Raw genomic sequence first — 21,081 nt, forward strand, 5'->3', positions numbered from 1 at the left:
CAGAATTTGAGTCTTCATTTTCAAATCTCAGATGATCATGGTCAATGAAATCTTCAAGACCAGTAATCTTCTTGTCATCAAAAGAGACATTGATAGATTCCATGACCACTTTTGTTCTCAAATTATAGACTCTAAAGGCTTTTGTGGAAAGTGGATATCCAACAAAGATTCCTTCATCAGCTTTTAGATCAAACTTTGATAGCTGTTCAGGATGAGTCTTGAGAACAAAATACTTGCATCCAAATACATGAAAGTATTTCAGATTTGGCTTCTTTTTCTTCACCATCTCATATGGTGTTTTTCCATACTTGTTAATAAGTGTTGCATTTTGAGTAAAACAAGCAGTCTGCACAGCTTCAGCCCAGAAATAGGTTGGAAGCTTCGCTTCTTCAAGCATTGTATGTGCAACTTCAATGAGAGTCCTATTTTTTCTTTCAACAACTCCATTCTGCTGTGGAGTTCCAGGAGCAGAAAATTCCTGCTTTATTCCATGGTTTTTGCAGGACTCTTCCATTATCAAATTCTTGAACTCAGTGCCATTATCACTCCTTAAAATTTTCACAGAATCTTTGACCATTTTATCCAGCTGTTTGACATGATCAATCAAGATAGATGCAGTTTCACTTTTTGTGTGCAAGAAATACACCTATGTGTATCTGGTGAACTCATCCACTATGACCAACACATACTTCTTCTTTGCAATAGACATGACATTTACTGGACCAAATAGATCAACATGTAGTAGATGATAAGGCTCAAGAATTGATGATTCAGTCTTGCTCTTGAATGAAGATTTTCTTTGTTTGGCCTTCTGACAGGAATCACAAAGACCATCAGGAGCAAATACTGACTTTGGCAATCCTCTCACGAGATTTTTCTTGACCAGTTCATTTATATTGTTGAAATTTAAATGAGAGAGTTTCTTATGCCAATTCCAGCTTTCTTCAATTGATGCTCTACTCATCAGACATATTGCAGAACCATCAGAACTTGTTGAAAGCTTAGCTTCATAAATGTTACCACGCCTGTATCCTTTCAGAACAACTTTGCCTTTAGATTTACTCACAATTTCACAGTGTTCTTCAAAGAAATCAACATGATAACCTCTGTCTCAGATTTGACTTATACTCAGTAGGTTGTGTTTAAGTCCTGAGACCAGAGCTACTTCTTTAATTATGACATTTCCAAGATTGATATTGCCATATCCCAATGTTTTTTCAATGTTGCCATCTCCATAAGAAACACTTGGGCCAGCTTTCTCCACAAAGTCTGATAGCAGGGCCTTATTTTCAGTCGTATGTCCTGAACATCCACTGTCCAAAACTAGAATATTTTTCCTGTTGCCCTTTGTTTCAGCAGCTTCAGAACTGCTCTCAGCACTTTCTTTATCAGCATTTGCCATCAATGCATAGTTTTCCTCACTTTCAGAGTCTGAGGTGTCTGTCCAACTTTTCTGCTTTGTGACAAGAGTCTTGCCTTTGTCACCCTTTACCTTCTTGCAATCAGGAGATATGTGGCCTTTCTCACCACAGTTATAGCATTTAACATTGGTGTAATCTCCTTTGTCAGACTTTCCTCCTCTGCCTTCAGATCTTCTGAAATTCTTCTTATCAGAACTTATGCCTTTCCTGGAAAACTTCTTTCCCTTCCTGAACTTCCTGTATGCAATCTTTGTGATTCCTTTCACCATAAGAGCACACAGCTTCATCGTCTCCTCATCAGCATCAGTCTCAGGAAAGCTTTCAGAATCTGAGTCATCATCACTCTCAGAACTTGATGACTCAGTATCAGACTTTATAAAAAGAGCTTTACCCTTGTCTTTCTTTGAGGAAGCTGCTTTGGGGGATTCTTCTTCAGCCTTAAGAGCAACTGTCCTTGACTTTCCTCCTTTTCTCTTGCTTCTTTGTTCCATCTCAAGCTCATGAGTCTTGAGCATACCATAGATTTCGTCAAGAGTTGTTTCATCAAGATTATAGTTGTCTCTTATTGTCGTTGCCTTCAAATCCCAGCATTCAGGAAGAGCTAACAGGAACTTAAGATTTGAATCTTCAAGATCATACTCTTTATTAATCAATGACAAATCATTCAAGAGTTTGACAAATCTATCATATAAATCATTCAATGACTCATTAGTCTTTGAGTCAAAGTGTTCATACTCTTGAGTGAGTATTGTCTTCCTGTTCTTCTTAATTATCTCTGTTCCCTGATACCTTGTTTCCAGAGCATCCCATATCTCCTTAGCAGTCTTGCAGTTGATTACCCTGTTTGACATTACATTATCAATGGCACTATGCAGTAAGTGTCGTACCTTAGCATCCTTAGCAATTGATGCTATATCTTCAGCAGTATAATCACTCTTCTCCTTTGGTACGGTCTTTGCTGCTTCACCTGCAACTGCAACAGCGAGCTTGGTTGGTTTGTGAGGGCCTTCCTTGATTCTATCAAGGTATTCTGGATCTGTTGCTTCCAGGAACATGGTCATCCTTACCTTCCATATGGGATATTCAGATGGTCTCAGTATGGGAACTCTGATGGTCTCATACCGACTATGAATTTGTGTCTTTGGTGGTTCCTCAGTTTTGGTAGGCTTAGTTGGAGTTTCTGTGTCCGACATGATTGTGTTTGGATCTTTAACTGTATGTGTGTTAACAGATAGGCTCTGATACCACTTTTTAGGTCACACACACACTGTAGAGGGGGTGAATACAGTGTATAGTACACTCAAATCGAACTTTAAGAACTTAAGTAACAGAAAACAAACTTTATTGAAACAATAAACTCTGTTACAGTATGGAACTGTTACCTCTCAGTGATGAACAATATCACGAGAGCTGCTAGGGTTACAATGAATAATCTTCTCGAATAATGATAACACTTATAGTGTAAACCCTATGTCTGTGTTTATATACTACACAGTTACAAGATAATCGCTAATTGATATGAAATATAATTCTGCTTCCTAAAATATATCAATCAGATATATTTTCTTCCAAGTATTCCATTCTTCACGGAATTCCTTCTTCATGCATATCTCTTCTTATGTTTATCTTGATCTTCTTTCCTTTAATCTGCTACTGTCCTTATCTGATCATCCTTCAGCACTTAAGTTCTGATATCTAACTTCTGATGATTATCTCCTGATAATATAAGTACTGATATCCTTAAGTCCTGACTTCCAGTATAAGTACTGATCAACAGTTAAGTACTGATTTATCCTGTTCAAATAAGATCTGAAAGCTAAACATAAAACATATTAGCCATGACATTATCAAATATATCTAACATAAAGGAAGAACAGAAAAAGCTGTCTGAAATTTATACTCAACAAGAAGTCTTTTGGCGCCAAAGATCTAAGCAATTGTGGCTTAGAGAAGGGGACCAAAATAGTAAGTATTTTCATGCTTCGGTGAAAAATAGGCGTTCTATTAATCAAATCAGAAGTCTCAGGAACAATGAAGGCCAAGAGGTAGATTGGAATTCAGGAATGGAGAATGTCATAACAGAGTATTTTTCAACTCTGTTTAAGGCTTCTGTTACAGAGTGGAGCGAAGTGGTCCAGGGCATGAACAATAAGGTTACTGCAGAACAGAATGAATTCTTGCTGAGTCCCGTGACAGAGATCGAAGTTAAGAGAGCTTTGTTTCATATGCATCCGGACAAAAGTCCAGGTCCAGATGGTATGACACCTGGGTTTTATCAGAAGTATTGGGGTGTGGTCAGTAAGGACGTGGTGAGTGTGGTTAGACGATTTTTTGATACTGAAATAGTGGATGAAAAGCTGGTGCATACTAATATAGCTTTAATCCCAAAGAAAAAGAATCCACAGGTAATGACAGATATTCGACCAATCTCTCTTTGTAATGTGATTTACAAAGTTATTTCGAAGGTATTGGCGAATAGACTTAAAAGCATTATTGATTTTGTCATTTCTGATAATCAGAGCGCTTTTATACCTGGGAGACTCATAACGGACAATGTTATGATAGCTCATGAGCTAATGCACTTTATGAAAAGAAAGTCTACAGGTAAACAAGGATGGATGGCCCTCAAGGTGGACATGAGTAAGGCTTATGATCGTGTTGAATGGGGATTCCTTGCAGCTGTTTTGGCTAGGCTGGGTTTTGATCCAAAAGTTGTAAGATTATACATGGCATGAATATCCTCAGTAACTTATCAAATAGCTCATGCTGGAAGAGTTTTTGGTTCGATTACACCATCACGAGGCATCAGACAGGGTGACCCTCTTTCTTCATATCTATTTTTAATATGCATTGAAGGCCTCACTTCTCTTATTCAACGGTATGAAAGCAGATGTATGATACAAGGAATTAAGATAGCTCGAACTGCCCCATCTGTTATTCATATGTTATTTGCAGATGATTGCTATATCTTCTGTAAAGCAAATGTAGATTGTGCCAGACAAGTTCAAACAATGCTCAGTATTTTTGAAAGGGCATCGGGGCAGCAAGTTAATATTGATAAGTCCTCTGTCATTTTTAGTCGAAATGTTTGTGCTTCTTTGAAAGAGGATTTGTGTTACCAGTTGGGATTTAGGGAGGTAAGTGAAAACAATACGTATTTGGGTCTCTCCTGCTTTTTACACAGGAAAAAAACTGCAGTATTCGGGTACATTAAGGAAAGATTGCAAGATAGACTACAGGGCTATGATAAGAAAAATCTGTCAAAGGGAGGCAAGGAAATTTTGATCAAAACAGTCGCACAAACTTTGCCTAACTACACTATGAGTATTTTTCTTCTACCTGTGGAGACGTGTAAAGAACTGGAAAGGTCTATGTGTAAGTATTGGTGGAGAACAAACTCATCCAAGGAGAGGTTGATTCACTGGATGTCATGGGAAAGATTGGGTTTGAGAAAAAGCGAAGGTGTAATGGGCTTTCGAAATGTTAGAGATTTTAACGTCGCTTTGCTTGGTAAACAGGCCTGGAGATTACTAGTTCACCCAAATAAACTGGTATCTCAAATCTTTAAGGCCAGATATTATCCATCAGATTCCTTTCTCACAGCTCAAATAGGCAGCAATCCAAGTTATGTTTGAAGAAGTGTGTTTGAAGCCCAGAGTCTAATCAAGCAAGGTTGTTCTTGCCGTGTTGGAGATGGACAATCTTTATTCATCAAGGATGTCTCTTGGCTTCGAGATGTTAATGATCCATACGTTCAGACTAACAGTGAGGCTTTCCTGCATCAAAAAGTGTCTTCTCTTATGGTTATAGGTGACAGACAATGGGATGTAGACCTGATCAATGACATGTTTAACGACAGAGATGTTAATCTTATCTTTTCCATCCCTCTGGGTGACGAGATTGAAGATAATTGGTATTGGAGACATGAAAAAATGGGCACTTACTCAGTCAAAAGTGCTTATGCAGTTCTTCAAAATGTAAAGAGGGGTATCCAGGAAGACAACTCAGGCTTTTGGAGAAAATTGTGGAATCTAAAGTTACCACCAAAAGTTAAAACTTTCTTGTGGAGAGCTGTGAATAACTGTCTGCCTACTAAAGATTTGCTGCGTGCTAAACAGGTTCGTGTTAATAATGTTTGCCCAGTTTGTAATAATGCAGCAGAGTCAATATTGCACACGTTTGTTTTGTGTCCGTTTGCAGAGAATTGCTGGCAGTCAGTTGCTCTTCCATCTATACGCAATGATCTTCAAACGTTTGGAGATTGGCTTCACACAGTCTTCGAACATGGCACCAAGGAAAAAATCATATCTGCAGTAATGGTTTGTTGGATGTTGTGGAAAAATGGAAAAATCGCACCGATTTGGTGTGGAATCAAAAGATGCTTCAGAAGTGGTTTCGTCGGCATTATCTGTCCTTAATCAGTGGCAATTCGTCCAAGACTTTCGATGCTTCTTTAGGGTTTATGACACCTGAAGATGGTCGAGTAGCTTGGCAAGCTCCAACGTATGACAGAATTAAGGTTAATACTGACGCAACAATTTTCAGTAGTCTGCACAGATACAGCCATGCCCAGGTTGTTCGAGATCATAATGGTGCGTTATTCGAAGCAATGTCCAGGTGCAATCCAGGTATTGTATCTCCAGATTTGGCTGAGGCAACGGGGATACGCGAAGCTCTTAGTTGGGTAAAAAAGGAGCAAAAGCAAGATGTTATCGTCGAAACGGACTGCCTAGCAGTGGTTCAATGGATTCGTAGCTCTTTTGTTGCTCTTTCATACTTGGGGAGAGTAATTAATCAATGTCGAGAGCTTTTACTAGGCTTGAAAAATCAAAACGTGATGTTAAGATTTGTAAAACGATCTGCGAATAACGTAGCTCACTATCTAGCGAGTTATAATTCTTCTTTAGCTGATCGTAGGTGGAGGAAGGAAAATATCCATCAGGAGTTCCTTTCTATTTTATGTAATGATTTGATTCAATAAAATCATTTTCTTTTGTGGCAAAAAAAAAATAACACAGTACTGTATGAAAGAAATCTTTTCTCATAATCATTAAAAAATTGTTCATTGCGAAAATCGTCATGACAAACGGTTGCCTGGACCCCGAGCCTGCGCAAGGACCCCGGGCCTTTTTTATAACAATCGAGAAGAAATTAATCTTAAACACCTTGCAATTTAAATCTGCGTAATCCTTTGTTTTTTAATGAAATTCAGCCGAATCCTTTAAAATTTGATCATAATTATTATAAAATGAAAAATAATTAAATTAGAAACGAAAATGAAAATCCAGGAAAACACAAAAAATAAGAAGAGCGGGACGATTTCGCAGCTCAGCCTGTGTTTTAATTCATCCTGCAAATTCTATAACAAATTATAGCAACTCACCCAGCTCTCTCTTTCTCATTTTCTTTTTTAGATTTAGGAAAGTGTATTTAATTATCTAAAACACCCAATATAATAAACAAATGAAAGAAAATGGCAACAAATGAAAATGAGGAGGGAGAAGAAGATGAAGAAGAAAAACAAGTAACTGAAATACCCCTCGTACCCCAAAGCTTAATTAAATCAAACCCCCGAACTCATAATCACAATCATAATCATAATTACATTTTTCCCAGCAGCTCCACCAGCATGATTAACATTTTCCCTCCAATTAATCACGAAAACCTCCGTCCGGAGGCTCCTGATCAATCTTTGCCTGATGAGGACTCCGAGGTTTCTGCGTCTCCTGGAGCTGATTTGGGCGTAAATGGAGTTACGGATACCTGGTGGGATTTCGGGTTTGGTTATTTACGCTGGAAGGTTTATTCATTTGTTTCGGGTTTTTGTGATCATTCCTCGTGGTTTTGCTCTCGATTTAGTGTTGGCGTGGTTGCAATGGTGGTGGCATTGTGGTATTTAAGGGTGCAGAAGCAACGGAGAAGGCGGAGGATCATGCATAAGGAAAGTAGGGACCAATTGATTCGTGTTATCAAAGAAAAAGATGAGGTTTGTTATTTGTTTTGTTTAGGTTTAATTTAAAAGAATTGGTGGGAAGGTGTTTGTTGAAATGTCCCAACTAACTAACTAACTAACTAACTTTGGGTTTTGCAGAAGATAAGCACGCTATTGCGGCAAGTGGCGCAGATGAATGAGATATTGCTGGGTTTATACACCACGAAGGGACGCCCAACAACGTGAAGATTATGATCATCTTTTATTCAGGCTTCGGGGGTACGTGGTGTGTTGTATTTGAGCATGTATTATTTGTGCATAATTCATATCTCTACTAAATCGCACCAAGAAGGGGAATGTAATGTGCCTAATTTGTTGATGAACCATTTTTGAATGCACAACTACTTGTTAGCTCAACATTTTCACATTTTCCTCCATTTCACCAAATATTAGGAAATCCATTTTGCAAGAATATTTACAGGGGAAGATTTAGACATCATGGCATTATCAATAATTCTCGGAAACGATCTTTCCAATGCTCCTAACGTAGGTAGACATGCCTGTCTAATTTGTTTAGTGATCGAGTTTGTTTAGTGATCATTTTGGCATTGACAACTCGTTAATCATAATCACCAAGGAATATCTTATCTGGAAATAAGTGTGTCAGATATATAGATGCCATATATTCATATTTATATTTTACTTGCAATTCAACAATATATTTGATGATACAAATACAGGCTTCACGACTTCATTCATCCATGAGCCTTTACCAACCAGTAATATATTAAATTACAAACATTACATTGCAAGTGTGCAACTTCATTCATCCATGCACTTGCTCTTCATTTTTATATGGATGCATCATCTTCCACATGGCGAGGTTGCTTTAACACCTCCGCAATTTAATGCATTTGGGACCTTAGCTGGTAATACTAATTGCCTGGGACCTTGCTGGCTTGTTGGTATGTATACTCAATACTATAGGCAATCAAGCAAAATGAGAAGAATTGTATATTGGTCGTCAACTCGCACAGTCGTCATTACAAGTAGTTAACATTTTCAAATGGATTAAAAACACTTGCAAAACATCCGTATCGTGCTGTGGGGTATTCCAGAATTCACGCACCCAACAGACAACATGCTGGTATACTTGAAAGAACTAGTAGTTGAATGAAAATTGCTGAGAGATGCGAAGTAGAACAGTATATACCCTTAAAAAGAATAACTGATTAGCTTTAAATCTATCACAACACATCAGCCGATGAATGAATGTCATAGCAGGCTGCCCCTCCTATATCAGGCTTGGTGGTTAAAGTTAAACATGTCATACACATATTAAGTAGCATTTACAAATAATTAGGTCATCATACAATCGTGTTGCTCACACCTGAATCCCAATTTCCTAAGATTTCGTGGGCTCTGTAATGCCCACTTTTGTTCACCCATTGCTCTTATAGCTGAGCAGGTACAGACTACATAGTAAAACCTACATTAAAAGTATAAATGCATCAAAGTGTGTATCAAACACATCTATTTATAGACTATGCCCAATATTTACCTACATATTTTTTTTTGTAACTCCCTAAGCTACACGAAGTCAAACTATACATCTGTGATTAAGAGGGTTTTAAAAATTTAAAAGAAGGGTCAGAATTAAGATGTGATTAAGAGGGTTTTAAAAATTTAAAAGAAGGATCATAATTACGGCACTTCTCACAAATTTTTAAGACCAGTGAAGAAAAGAGGAAAAAAGCCAGAAGAAAAGAAGAACATGAAAAAGTGTGCCTTCTCATGTTTTATGTCAAGTAGAGGGAAAGATATATGGATATGAAATGAATAGTGAATTTTATATAAATGTAGGAAATGACATATGTAGAATATTATCCCAATTTTAGGTAAGGAAAATATTGAAAATGGTATCTCCTCTTTCTTTCATTTCTCTCATAAAATACTGGGGAACATGACAAGAAGAAAAATTAGTTATAATCATTTTCTTTCCTCTCCCCTACGCTCCAAAACTCAGAAGCATATTAACTAAATGACACAGTATAGAAGAGACAAAACCACTCACGTTAATTGCTACTCCTACCACAAACCAATCAACATAGAACCGAGCACACAAGGACACTACAGTGGATAGCAAAAACTGTTCTCAAACGAGCACACACTAATCCATACGAAACAAGGTAATGCAAATCAATTTGATCAGTTTGACATTCTGGAAAAATATGAGTAAGAACGATAAAGGGCTGACATATGGCAAAAGAAAAATGTCCACAGCATCATTTTCGCTTGATCAATTTCTCCTCATATATCACACGATACATAACCTTGACATACTAATAAGAGCCGAACTTCATTGAAAACTACACTTTAAGTCCTATGCCAGAATGGCTAATTTCACTCTACAACAATCCAGGGGTAAAATGATATCAAATGGCTTAAACAGGAAAATATCTAGAAACAATTTAAGCAAAGCTGATGAACAAAGTTTCTTACTATAAAATTCTCATTATGTTTTAACGAACAAATATTCCTAAACTGCCTTTTCTGAAGAAGATAAAACAATTAATTCTATCCTTAAAATGAAAGTAAAATGCATAAAGAACGGACTGTATAAAGAAAAGACTTCAATTGTAATGAAAGTAAAATCTGAGGTTGAATAAATGTAATAGATTACCTAAAGATAATCTTTGGTTGAAGATAGCTTACAAGCTAGCCTCTTGATCCACTATATTTATGTGCTGAATGTCGAATATCATATTGCTCTACATACTGCAAAGGAGTAATAGACTCGTTTCTAGTTCTTTTGATCTTTGGACTCAACAAACCCCTATGCCTAAAGCCATAAAGCTCGATAACCTGGTTGTCAGCAAAATTGAACGCCCTCTCCATACTTTTCAAGCACTTCTCGACCGCGTAATCCCCATAACTCCCACAAGGTTTGCAACCCACAAAATGTGTCACAAACGGCCACCTCTCATCACCCAACCCCGGATGATACTTTTCAATCATCTCCTCATACCTATCCACCAACCCTTGCCAAAACCCATGCAAATAATAAGAATTCTCAACAAACACTTTATTCATCCACCTATCCTTCTGCGAAATCAACAAGTATATCAACGCAGACTGATCATCAGCCTCAAATGCAGGTCTCCCTTTCAAATTTGCTGTCAAAACTTTCCCCGCCTCATCCCTAATCGGACCTTTTGGACCCATCGGAGCCCAAACATCCAACAAATCCAATGACCACTGACAATTCCTAAACAAAAAACTCCCCGTATTCAACGCAATCCACGACTTTTGATTAAACAACAAATCAGGGTACCCATGAATCACCATATTATAACCCTCATACTTAAAATACGGAATCTCAAACACCATATCAGTAAACCAAGCATCACTATCCATCCACCAAATCCATTCCACTTCAGGATGAGACAACATTAGTTTCCGAATCAAAGGCAATTTCGCCCAATAACCAGCCAATTCCTTATCCAAATGAGCCATATTATACACAATCTCAATTCCATGAATTCTACAATAATCAATCTTATTCTTCACAGCTTTCAACAAATAATGATCCCCAATCGGGTTATCACACGGACCCGGTGGAGAACCCGTAACCAATAAAACCCTCGGTTTCCCATTAACCCGATTCGAGAACTCAAGGTGTTTCTTCAACCACAATCTCCTATCACCATCCCAAGACTTAATCTTAGGTCCAAGACTATAAGTCTCATTTAAACTCATAACATGTTGTTCATTTTCATCAGTCGGGTCATACCCGGATCGGATCTCCGCTAAGATCCGATTAGTTTCTTCAATTAGATTCTGATTATCTAATTCAGAGTCAGTAACAAGATTACCAAGACCAATAGTGCCACGTAGGACAAGAATAGTGACAAAGCCACATAGGATAGTGATTTTAATGTTGTTGAAGGTTTTGTGGATCTGACGGTTACGAGGATTAGTTGTGGGGCGGCGGACGGCGGAGACATTAGTGACGGCGGGGGTGACGGTGGTGGGTAAGTGAGTTGAACTCGCTCGTTTCTGAGCTGCGAACGATTCACCAACCATAATATAAATAAATAAATTAGTTGTATGAGTCTGTAAAATTGAGCTGAGGGTGGTGAAGAGTGAGTCGAGTGACCCTCCCGGTGTTTACGCAATTCCGGTTACATAAAAACCACAGTCGAGGACTGTATATAAAACAGTGTAGTGTGGATATTTGTCATGTATGGAAAATGAAACAGAAAAAGGGTATACTAGAATTATTTTGAGATTTTTTTATAAATTATGATTTTTTTTACTTTTGTACTTTTTTTTTTGTAAAAATATGATTTTATAACTGGATCCAATCAGATGTAAACTCGCATGTAACAAAAGCAAACCAAAATCAATATTAGTAATTTTTCAAAAAAATATAAAAAGTTGCTTTTTAATTGCTTCTGCTTAAAAATTAAATTTTTCAAAATTTTTACAAAAAAGAGAACAAAAAAAGTAGTACTCATTTTAACTGTCTCTTGACTTTTCTGCACAAGATGTTTTGACCGCATAGTAAAAATTATTATTTTTAAAATTTTTCTTTTGTAAATAAAAGTTTAAGTTATATATTTTTATTTAGAAAAATAAAATTTTAAAAATTATTATTTTAACTATACGGTCAAAGTACTTCGAAATGAGTGCAAAAAAGTCAAACGACTATTAAAATGAAACAGAGGGCGTAGTATTCTTTTCTCTTTTTTGATAATTTCTCCTTTTTTTAAGTAAAAGGTACAAAAAATGTTACAAAATATCCTATGCATATTAAATTGGGTTACCAGTACGATTATAATAAATATTGGTGATATTCTAAGGCCATGATTGTTTGTAGGGATTATGATTCCCGAAAAACAATTTCGCGATAACTAATCTTATTAATATAATTTTATGAATTAAATAAATATATACTGTATATTTTTTGAAGGACTAATTTTAGGATTGGACAATAATCTCTTATAATTTTATCTCATATTTGTTTTGTGATATAGTCTTACGAATTTGACTATAGTCCTTTAAATTTTAAAATCATATATTTGCTTTACATGAGATTATAACGAGAGAATTATAATCATTTAAAAAATAAATTATTGGAAAGGATTAAATATTGTCTCCTCCGACCATGTATACACAATCATGTATACATGGGATTATAATCTATCTATTATATATATAATAGAGTAAATAGGGGATTGTATTAGATATTTTATTCCACTTAAAATTACTAAATTACCCATCATTAATAAATATAAATAATTGTCAAATTTAATATATTAATTACACCTAAGTCATTATTAATCCTAATTAATAAATACAAATAATTGTCATATTTAATAACATATGTTAATTACACTTAACTCATTAATATTAATAATATGTTACTATTTATTATTGAATATTAACAACCTATAATGAAATAATCATATTTGTTTCTATATATACTAAATTCTTATTTTTTTAAGATTCCATGTAAAACAAATTGATTTTCTATAAATAAATTTGATATGTTAGCTAATATCAAAATGACAATGTTAGTGTATCAAGCATTAAATTCAAAAAATATGAGAGATATTCTCTTTATATACTAATAAAAGAGTGGGTTATGAGGGGTTTTATAATAAAATTGAGATTCTTATTATACGACAAACTCGAATATAAACTAATATTGGTTTGAAGATTTTGAATATATACGATAAAATATTAAAATATCAAGTTTATTGCGGTTACAACAATGTTTTAAAATAGTAAGGCAGAATCATATTTCTTATATTTACCGGTTTAAAGATTTTTTTTCAGAGGTATAAGTAAAAGATTTATAAAATTACTGCAGTGTTACAAAAATCGTCAATTTTGCCGATAAATCCCTGTAAGGCAACCAAACAATGTAATAGAGCAAAATCAGAGCATAAGACATTTTTGACATTTTCGGTCAAAATCGGCAATTTTGCGGTTAAAATTCGACGAATCAATCACATGATTTTAGGCTTTGCAGAGAAGAAAAAGAAGAAGAAATATACTCAGCTTTGAGTTGATGAAGAGCGTAGATTTTAAATGAAGAAACCAGATGGCCGCCGAATGGAAACTGGAAAGATAAGTGAAGAAGACAAGGAAAATGAAGAGAGAGGCATAAAGTTTATTAAGACTCTTATTATTTTAACGAATAATGCACACAAAATAATGTTATAAGTTAATATGGATGTACAAATGACAACATGAAAGTTTTAAACATCTTAAGTATAATTATTTTACATATAAATTTTAGAAATAATATAAAAAATATGTCTGATTTTATTCTAATTTAACATTCCGATAAATTTCCGATTTTTGATAAATCGTAAATCGATAGTTCAACCGATTTAGTCCAATTTCCAATTTTTATAACTATGAATCATTGACATAATTATTAATATATTCATCATATAAAATGAAGTATATTAGAAAATATATTCACATTGTCAATTGTACAATATTATATTTTATATGTCGGCTTTCATATTCAATCATTACATTTTCTACTAAGGAACGTAAAAATGAACTCATATTCATTGTATCACTAATTGAACATGTAAACAACTGTAGTAACTCTTTAATTAACTCCGTAATATTTGATTATTATGAGTTGTCTCTTTTGTGTAGTAATCACTTTCATAAAAAGTGTGTGCTTTCATTTGCATAATATTTTGATCGTATATTTCAATTTCATTATCGCACATTCAATTCAGTTTGAAAGAAAACACGTTAATTATGTCATCTACTCAATTCAATAAATATAGATATTTAGTTAATCGATCCATCAGGAAGCAACATGAATCTATCGTCAATAATTGCAGTCAAAATAACATCATTTCACGTAATATAGAACATGTTCGTGCACGAGCTATAAAGTTAGTTCTATCTAGTATTCCAACGTAACAAATATGGAATAAGATAATTTAAAGGATTATATTTCTTAGATTAAGGAGGAATAACTTTTTACAAAATAAATATGAGATTGGAAAATTTAAAGAATTATAATCTTATCAGATACTTAGTACTATGAAACAAACATGGCGTTAAGGGTAAAATTTTGGTTTTGACTTTTTTTATATAGGATCATTGCATACTTTTGACTGGTACCACTGTGCTTCTGACCCTCTAAAAATACCTTTCGTTATATCAAACGTTAACGAAATGCTAAAAGCTAAGCAAATGATCAAAACTTCGAGAAAAATTCAAATTTTCTGCACTTTTAACGATTGCACTAATATAATATAATATAATATAATATAATATAATATAATATAATATAATAAAAGATGACTAATACATGAAATTAGGACAAAATTTCATAAACAATCCCAAAAAAGCTGCCATCGGTACAAGACATTGTTTCACAAGAAGAAATCATTAGCTAATATTTTTAAAAGGGGTAACATCAACAAATAAAAGATGAATAAATTTGATCTAAATATGATCAAATTTCTTGTTGAGACATAGAATCATGTGATTGTGAAATGTTTAAAGATGTCTGGGTTCATCCTGCAATCTTTGTTGCTTTGACTCTATTGGATTGATCCCTTATCTTCGAATATCTAATTATCGATGGCACATCACTTGCCTTTAACTCCTTCTTCTCCTTCTCAGTTAGCTCTCTTTACAAGTTCTCGCATTATGTCCATAACAGTCACACTTTATGTACTTACCAATCATGGTTTTTTTTTGATTTCTGATCGTCTACTTCTTCCCTCTTCCTATTTCCGCTACATCAACTCTTGTGCTAACCTCCTTACCCCTCCAATGAAGTCTCGAAATTTTATGACTTTCATCCATTCTATATAATACAATGTTCTCACACAAACATGAACAAAATGACACATTTATATAAACCCTAAATGTGCCGTTTATATACGTGTACCGTGCATCAAAAATATGTATATATAGGTTAATGATAAAAAATAAACCAATATTAGAATAAAAAATATAAACCAGTGACCAAGTAATGACTAATATAAAGTATAATTGGTGATTATTAACTAATTCACTTATATATTTATGACGGTGGCACCACTCATTTACTGATCAAGTATTATGTAATTTAGTGATTATTTATGTGTAATTTAGTGCTAGCCACTAAATTATTAATATATAATTTGTTTTTATATTTATCGATTTTCAATATGTAAATTAGTGATTTACAGAAATTTGTAGTTTGTATTTAATTTAGTTTATATTAGAGTACTTATATATAAAGCGATACATACGAATACGAATATACATGTGAATACACACAATTTATACAAATTTTAAATCGAGAGAAGTAACAAGGTAACAGAGAGAGATGAATGATCAATACTTCAACGTTGTAATTGAGATTAGTTTGATGGTAAACTCTAATCCTCAATTTTTTTTGAAAACAAATAGCCTATCCTTTTTTGTGTTTACCCGACCAAGTGTTATAGCTCGATCTTTCTTTCATTCATTTATATTTTTTTGGGTGTTATAATTTCATTTTCAAATGTTATATGTTCAATTAAAGAAAATGAAGGATCTTAACCTTTCAGTAATGTTTGATTTAATAAAAGCGTATTTTTTATTCAGAGCCATAAACACAGCGGTACAAGTCGTAAGTCAGAAAAATGTAAGGGTAACATTTGAAAAAAGTAAAACGAGAATGGTATCATTGAGAACTTTCCTGAATATTAAATAAAAGAGAGAATTGCAGTTTGCATCCCTTATCTTTGACCCAAAATCATGTTGTATACCTATTTTGAGAAATTGCAGATTGCTACCTGTAACTTCCAGTTCGTATGCAAAATGCATCCCTATGACAGTTACAACTAAAATAATGAAGGGTAAAACATGAATTTTAATATAAAATATAAATAAATTATGTAGTAATAATTTGAAAAAAGCTAAAAATATTCGTAATAATGAAATTTCCCCCTTAAATACACACTTACATAATAATAAAGTCAAATAATTAAAAAAAAGTGAGGTAACGAATTTAATACTAAAATTTAATATATAATTAATGATTAAATATATATTAAAAAATCATTTAGTTAAATCAAATTTTTGGAATTAACACCATATAATAAATACTGAAATTTTAATTACTAGTATGACTTGAAAATTAAAAAATATAAAAATTATATAAATTTTAATTTTTAATACAATTTAGAATAGATAAAATATATGTTAATTAATTTTTCAAGCTGAAATTCCTATTTTTCCCCTGCCCAATAACCAAAATTAGGCAAAAATGGTGTTATTTGTATCGGGTTTCAAAGAAGAGTGATGCAAATTGTAATTTATGAAAATATGTAAACAATATTGATTTTGGATCAAAACTAAAGGATGTAAAATGCAATTCTCTTTAAACAAAAACAATATTATTTATGGTTGATTCATTTCTCTTACTTTTGTATTTATTCCTATAAAGGATAAAATCGGTAAATGTCCTTATTAACCATTTTTGGGAAAAATATAGCCCAAGTATCCATTCGCAGCATCTACCTCCCAAAATACCCACAAGACACAACAATCCAAGCGGCGTGTCCATCACACACGACTATGACAATAACGTAACTCCCAAAATATCGATAAAAATGATATAATCAGTGGCAATACATCTCTTCCAAGGGCGCATCAATCGAGATGCGCAAGTATAACATGACCCATTAATACGCCAACTTTTGAACAATCTAAATTTGGAATCTAGTCCAACCAAATGCTTTCTAAATAACCTACATACGGATACACACAAATGCTAAAGATCAAGTTAAACAATAATCGATCGACTAATTTGTTTATGTGTGCGTTCTATTCGAGAGCCAGATTGGGGGGGGGGGCGCAGAGAGATTGCTCATCATCTTGGGGTTTTCTTACCCGAAGGAATTTTGGGATTTTTTTAACCAAAAGGATGTTGATGGATTATATTTATATGTTGACTAATCTTCGCTCAGAGTCAAGATGTATACATATTGTATTAAGTATGTAATGTGCATCCTAGACTTGAGAGGAGACACTTCTCAAAAAGGCGTGATCGATGGTTATTTTGGACACCCATACTAGTAATTGGGTATATAAAGCAAAGTGGACATAAAAGAGGGCATTATTCGGGATAAAATTAAAAATATTTACAATGGTAATACATAATAAATATATTTGAGATTTTGTTTTTTAGATAAATTTAGCTCCCGATTGTTAAATTAAGAATTTTTTTTCCTAGAGATGCACAAAAAGCCCGGGCCCGAGAATCTGGCCCGGTCAGATTTGATCAAATCCCGGTCAAACCCGGCCCGGTCTTGGATCGTGATGTAGGACAAGAGGCCCATGATTATAAAGAGAAACATCACACGCATGGACTTTTAAGGAAGGAAGTGAGGACAACAGTATGATCATGCTAAAAGACTGCATGATCATGCCAAAATAGGGAATTATTCAAGAGAGCAAGGGAGAATAATAACACGAGCATGCTGACGGGCTGCATGATCATGTCAAAACAGGAAAATGTTCCAGTGTGTTGAGACTGTGGTGCGTGAGCATGCTCAATATTGCATGATCACGATACCTTATAATAAATATTTAATTCTAATTAGGATTTTGTTTTATTTTATTTAAAGGTTTATTATCCCTTTATAAACAATACTATGATGTAACAAAAAAATCTTTGATTGAATGAAACCTCTAAGAGTTTTCTCTTATCTTTCTTGTGGATTCAAGAATTATTCCTCGTGAATTCGAGGTTTGCCTTGTAGATTCAAGGTATTTCAGGAATTCTCATTTGAGAGTCCTTGCAAGGATTAACATTTAATTTCCTTCGCTTCCGTCCTGGCGTCAAGTGGTATCAAAGCAAGATTTCACCTTGTTCTATGATGACCGGGAGAGGCACGACGGAGGTTCTAACGATGGTGATAGCAATGTTGTTAATATAAGGGCAATAGAAGAGTTAAGGAAGTCTATGACAAGATTAAAAATGATGTTTCAACAATATAGGAAGGTCAGAATTACTAGAGCCATTAAAAACCGTGTTGAAGGATTTTGCCTCAACACGTATAGTGGTTCTGGTCATAGCAACAATCAACATCGTGATGATTACGGGATTTGGGTTGATATTTCATTATTCTATGGGAGGTCAAGGATTGAGGATTTCTTAGACTGGATTTTAGAGGTTGAGCGTTTGTTTGAGTTTACAGAGGTTGCTGAATATAGATAGGTGAATCTGGTTGCTAGTAAACTAAAAAGTTATACTGCTGTATGGTGGGAGAAGTTGCAAACGGATAGGAGGCGTAAAGGCAAATTAACAATTCAATCTTGGAGGCGGATGAAGCGATTGATGTTTGAGAGGTTTTTATTAGAGGGTTATGAGTCTTAGATGCATATGGAACTCAAGCACGATGATGATACAGTTCAACATTATGAACCCGATAATGCTTACAATGTGTTTGATGTTTGTCCTCAACCAAAACATGGTAGCTTGTTGATTTACAAATATGATGATAATATGGTAGATCATTATGGGCCTGGAGATAGTGTGTTTGATGAGTGTCCTCAATCAAAAGAGGATAATTTATTGAATATAGAGGTTGAAGGAGGTCAGACAACAAGTGGTGAATTTTTTGTATCTTCTCAAGTGGGCGAAGATGATACAATGATAAAAGAAGATAAGAATGAAGATATAGATGTTGAAAATTGGCTAAGTCGAGAATCAGGATCTGTCTAACAATCAGGATATGGTCAACTATTGTGATATGATTATCCGTTGGAAGCTTCTTTATCATCCGTTGACAATCTTTACTCATCCGTTGATATATACAAATGATTATTAGTTGAAGCTACAGTATATATCCGTTGATCAGGCTATTCGTTGAGAATGACTTGGATGATAAGTCAGGACTGCGAGATAAATCAGAATGTGTTGATTTATAGGATCATAGTTGATTTAGGTATGTGTGGAAAGTGTAAGAATTATACTGTAACATATCTTGTAACTGATAGATGACTGATTGTAGCTGTATAGTATATAAACATAGAATAAGTTATCACAATGTTATAAGAGCAGTACTCGAGTATTTGCATAACCTAGAAGCTCTTAAGAATATTGTTCTTGAGAGAGTTTTGTAACAGTTTAATAAAGATCAATATAAACTGTTATTTGATTCATTTGTTCTTACTTTACTTTCATAATACATCGATTTTTTTAGTAATTATATCCAACTCCCCTTAAACAATTACTTTACTGGGCAACAAGTGGTATCAGAGCGGTCAAATTAACTTTTAATTTGCAAAGGTCAAGATGTCTGGAAGTAAGCATGAAAGCATGAAAATTCCCATCCTAAAGAAAGCTGATTACTCTACATGGAGAGTAAAGATGTTGATGTTCCAAAAAGCTATTGATGATGCATATGTTGATATCATCAAAACTGGACCTCCATACCCAATGGAAACCGTGGAAAGATCAAAGTGATCAGATCCTGAAAAACATGTAATGGTTAAGGATGCTAAAGTTAGGAATATTCTGCACAACAGTTTGGACAATGTGATGTCAAACAGAGTGATTTCTTGCAAGACTGCAAAGGAGATCTGGGATGCCTTGGAGACACAGTGCCAATGTACAATGGCAATAAAGAAGAACAGAAGAGCTGTTCTTGTGCAAGAATATGATCAACTTGATGCCATGGATGATGAGTCAATTACTGATATATATGATAGATTTCTGACACTGTTGAATGATCTATCTTTGATTGGAAAATAATATGAGAGAGAAGACTCAAACACCAAATTTCTGAGAGCTCTTCCAGAAGATTAGGATACTCAGGCCTCAATAATCAGGCATCAATATGATCTTGATTCTCTGACTCTGGATGAAGTGTATGTGATACTGAAAACTCATGACTTAGAGATCCAGCAAAGGAAAGATGAAGACTGTGGCTCTTAATGCTGAGACTCATAAGGGCAAAGAAAAGATGAGTGAGAGGTTAAGGAAAAGGAACATTGTGGAAGAGTCAGATACTGATGATGTATTGAATCTTGACACAAATAATGATGAGGATTCTGAGATTGATATGGCTGATTCTCAAGTGGTTGAAATGGCTGCAATGCTTGTGAAAGGCTTCAGAAGGATGAGGTTTGCAAAACCACAGAGAAAGGGTGGTTTCAACAGAAGGTTCTCTAGTGAAGGCAAAGGCAGGTTCATAAATAGTGATGGTCTGTACACAGAGGGAAGGAAGTTTGAAAAGACCAAGGTGACATGTTACAACTGTTATGAAAGGGGACATCTGGCTACTGAGTGCCCCAAGACAACTGAAAAGGCTTTGGTCACAACAAACTCCAACAAAGACTGGATGGATTCATCAGGAACTGACAATGATGATAAATGTTATGCACTCATGGCAACTCATGAAGAGAATGCCTCAGGAACTTATAAGGTACCTTCAGTTATATTTCCTGTTGATATTGATAATTTATCTGAACCGAAAACTTTCTTATACTCTTTGCATGTTACTTTTAAAAGTAAGACTATTGAATGTGATAGCTTGATTACTGATAATAAGAGGCTTAGAGATAAAGATGATTTTTTAGAAGCTGAGTTAGTTTGCATGCATGAGAATGAAAAAGCATGTAAGAAGGCACACCATAATGAAACTCAGATAAATATCAGGTATGCCAGACTAGAGAAAGTTCAAGAAAAGGAAAGAG

General features: G+C 34.4%; 1 protein-coding gene across 2 annotated transcripts; it reads right to left on the reverse strand.

The window, feature by feature from the left end:
• Window positions 1-8,577: 8,577 nt before the first annotated feature.
• On the reverse strand, window positions 8,578-11,630 carry LOC141723616 (putative xyloglucan 6-xylosyltransferase 3). 2 transcript variants are annotated; one of them, XM_074525464.1, is made up of 2 exons: window positions 10,037-11,630; window positions 8,578-8,842 (listed from the first exon to the last, which is right to left on the reverse strand). In XM_074525464.1, the coding sequence occupies exon 1, from the start codon at window positions 11,437-11,439 to the stop codon at window positions 10,072-10,074; it is 1,368 nt and encodes a 455-aa protein (XP_074381565.1). In that variant the 5' UTR covers window positions 11,440-11,630; the 3' UTR covers window positions 8,578-8,842; window positions 10,037-10,071. The 2 variants fall into 2 exon arrangements, with proteins under 2 accessions (XP_074381565.1, XP_074381566.1); XM_074525465.1 differs by having other exon boundaries at window positions 8,630-8,647.
• Window positions 11,631-21,081: the final 9,451 nt, after the last annotated feature.

Source organism: Apium graveolens, chromosome 5 (assembly GCF_009905375.1).
Source record: "Apium graveolens cultivar Ventura chromosome 5, ASM990537v1, whole genome shotgun sequence".
NCBI lineage: Eukaryota > Viridiplantae > Streptophyta > Magnoliopsida > Apiales > Apiaceae > Apium > Apium graveolens.

Excerpts from the sequence above, each read along its gene's own strand:
- LOC141723616 (XM_074525464.1), bottom strand. The coding sequence starts at position 11,439 with ATGGTTGGTGAATCGTTCGCAGCTCAGAAACGAGCGAGTTCAACTCAC.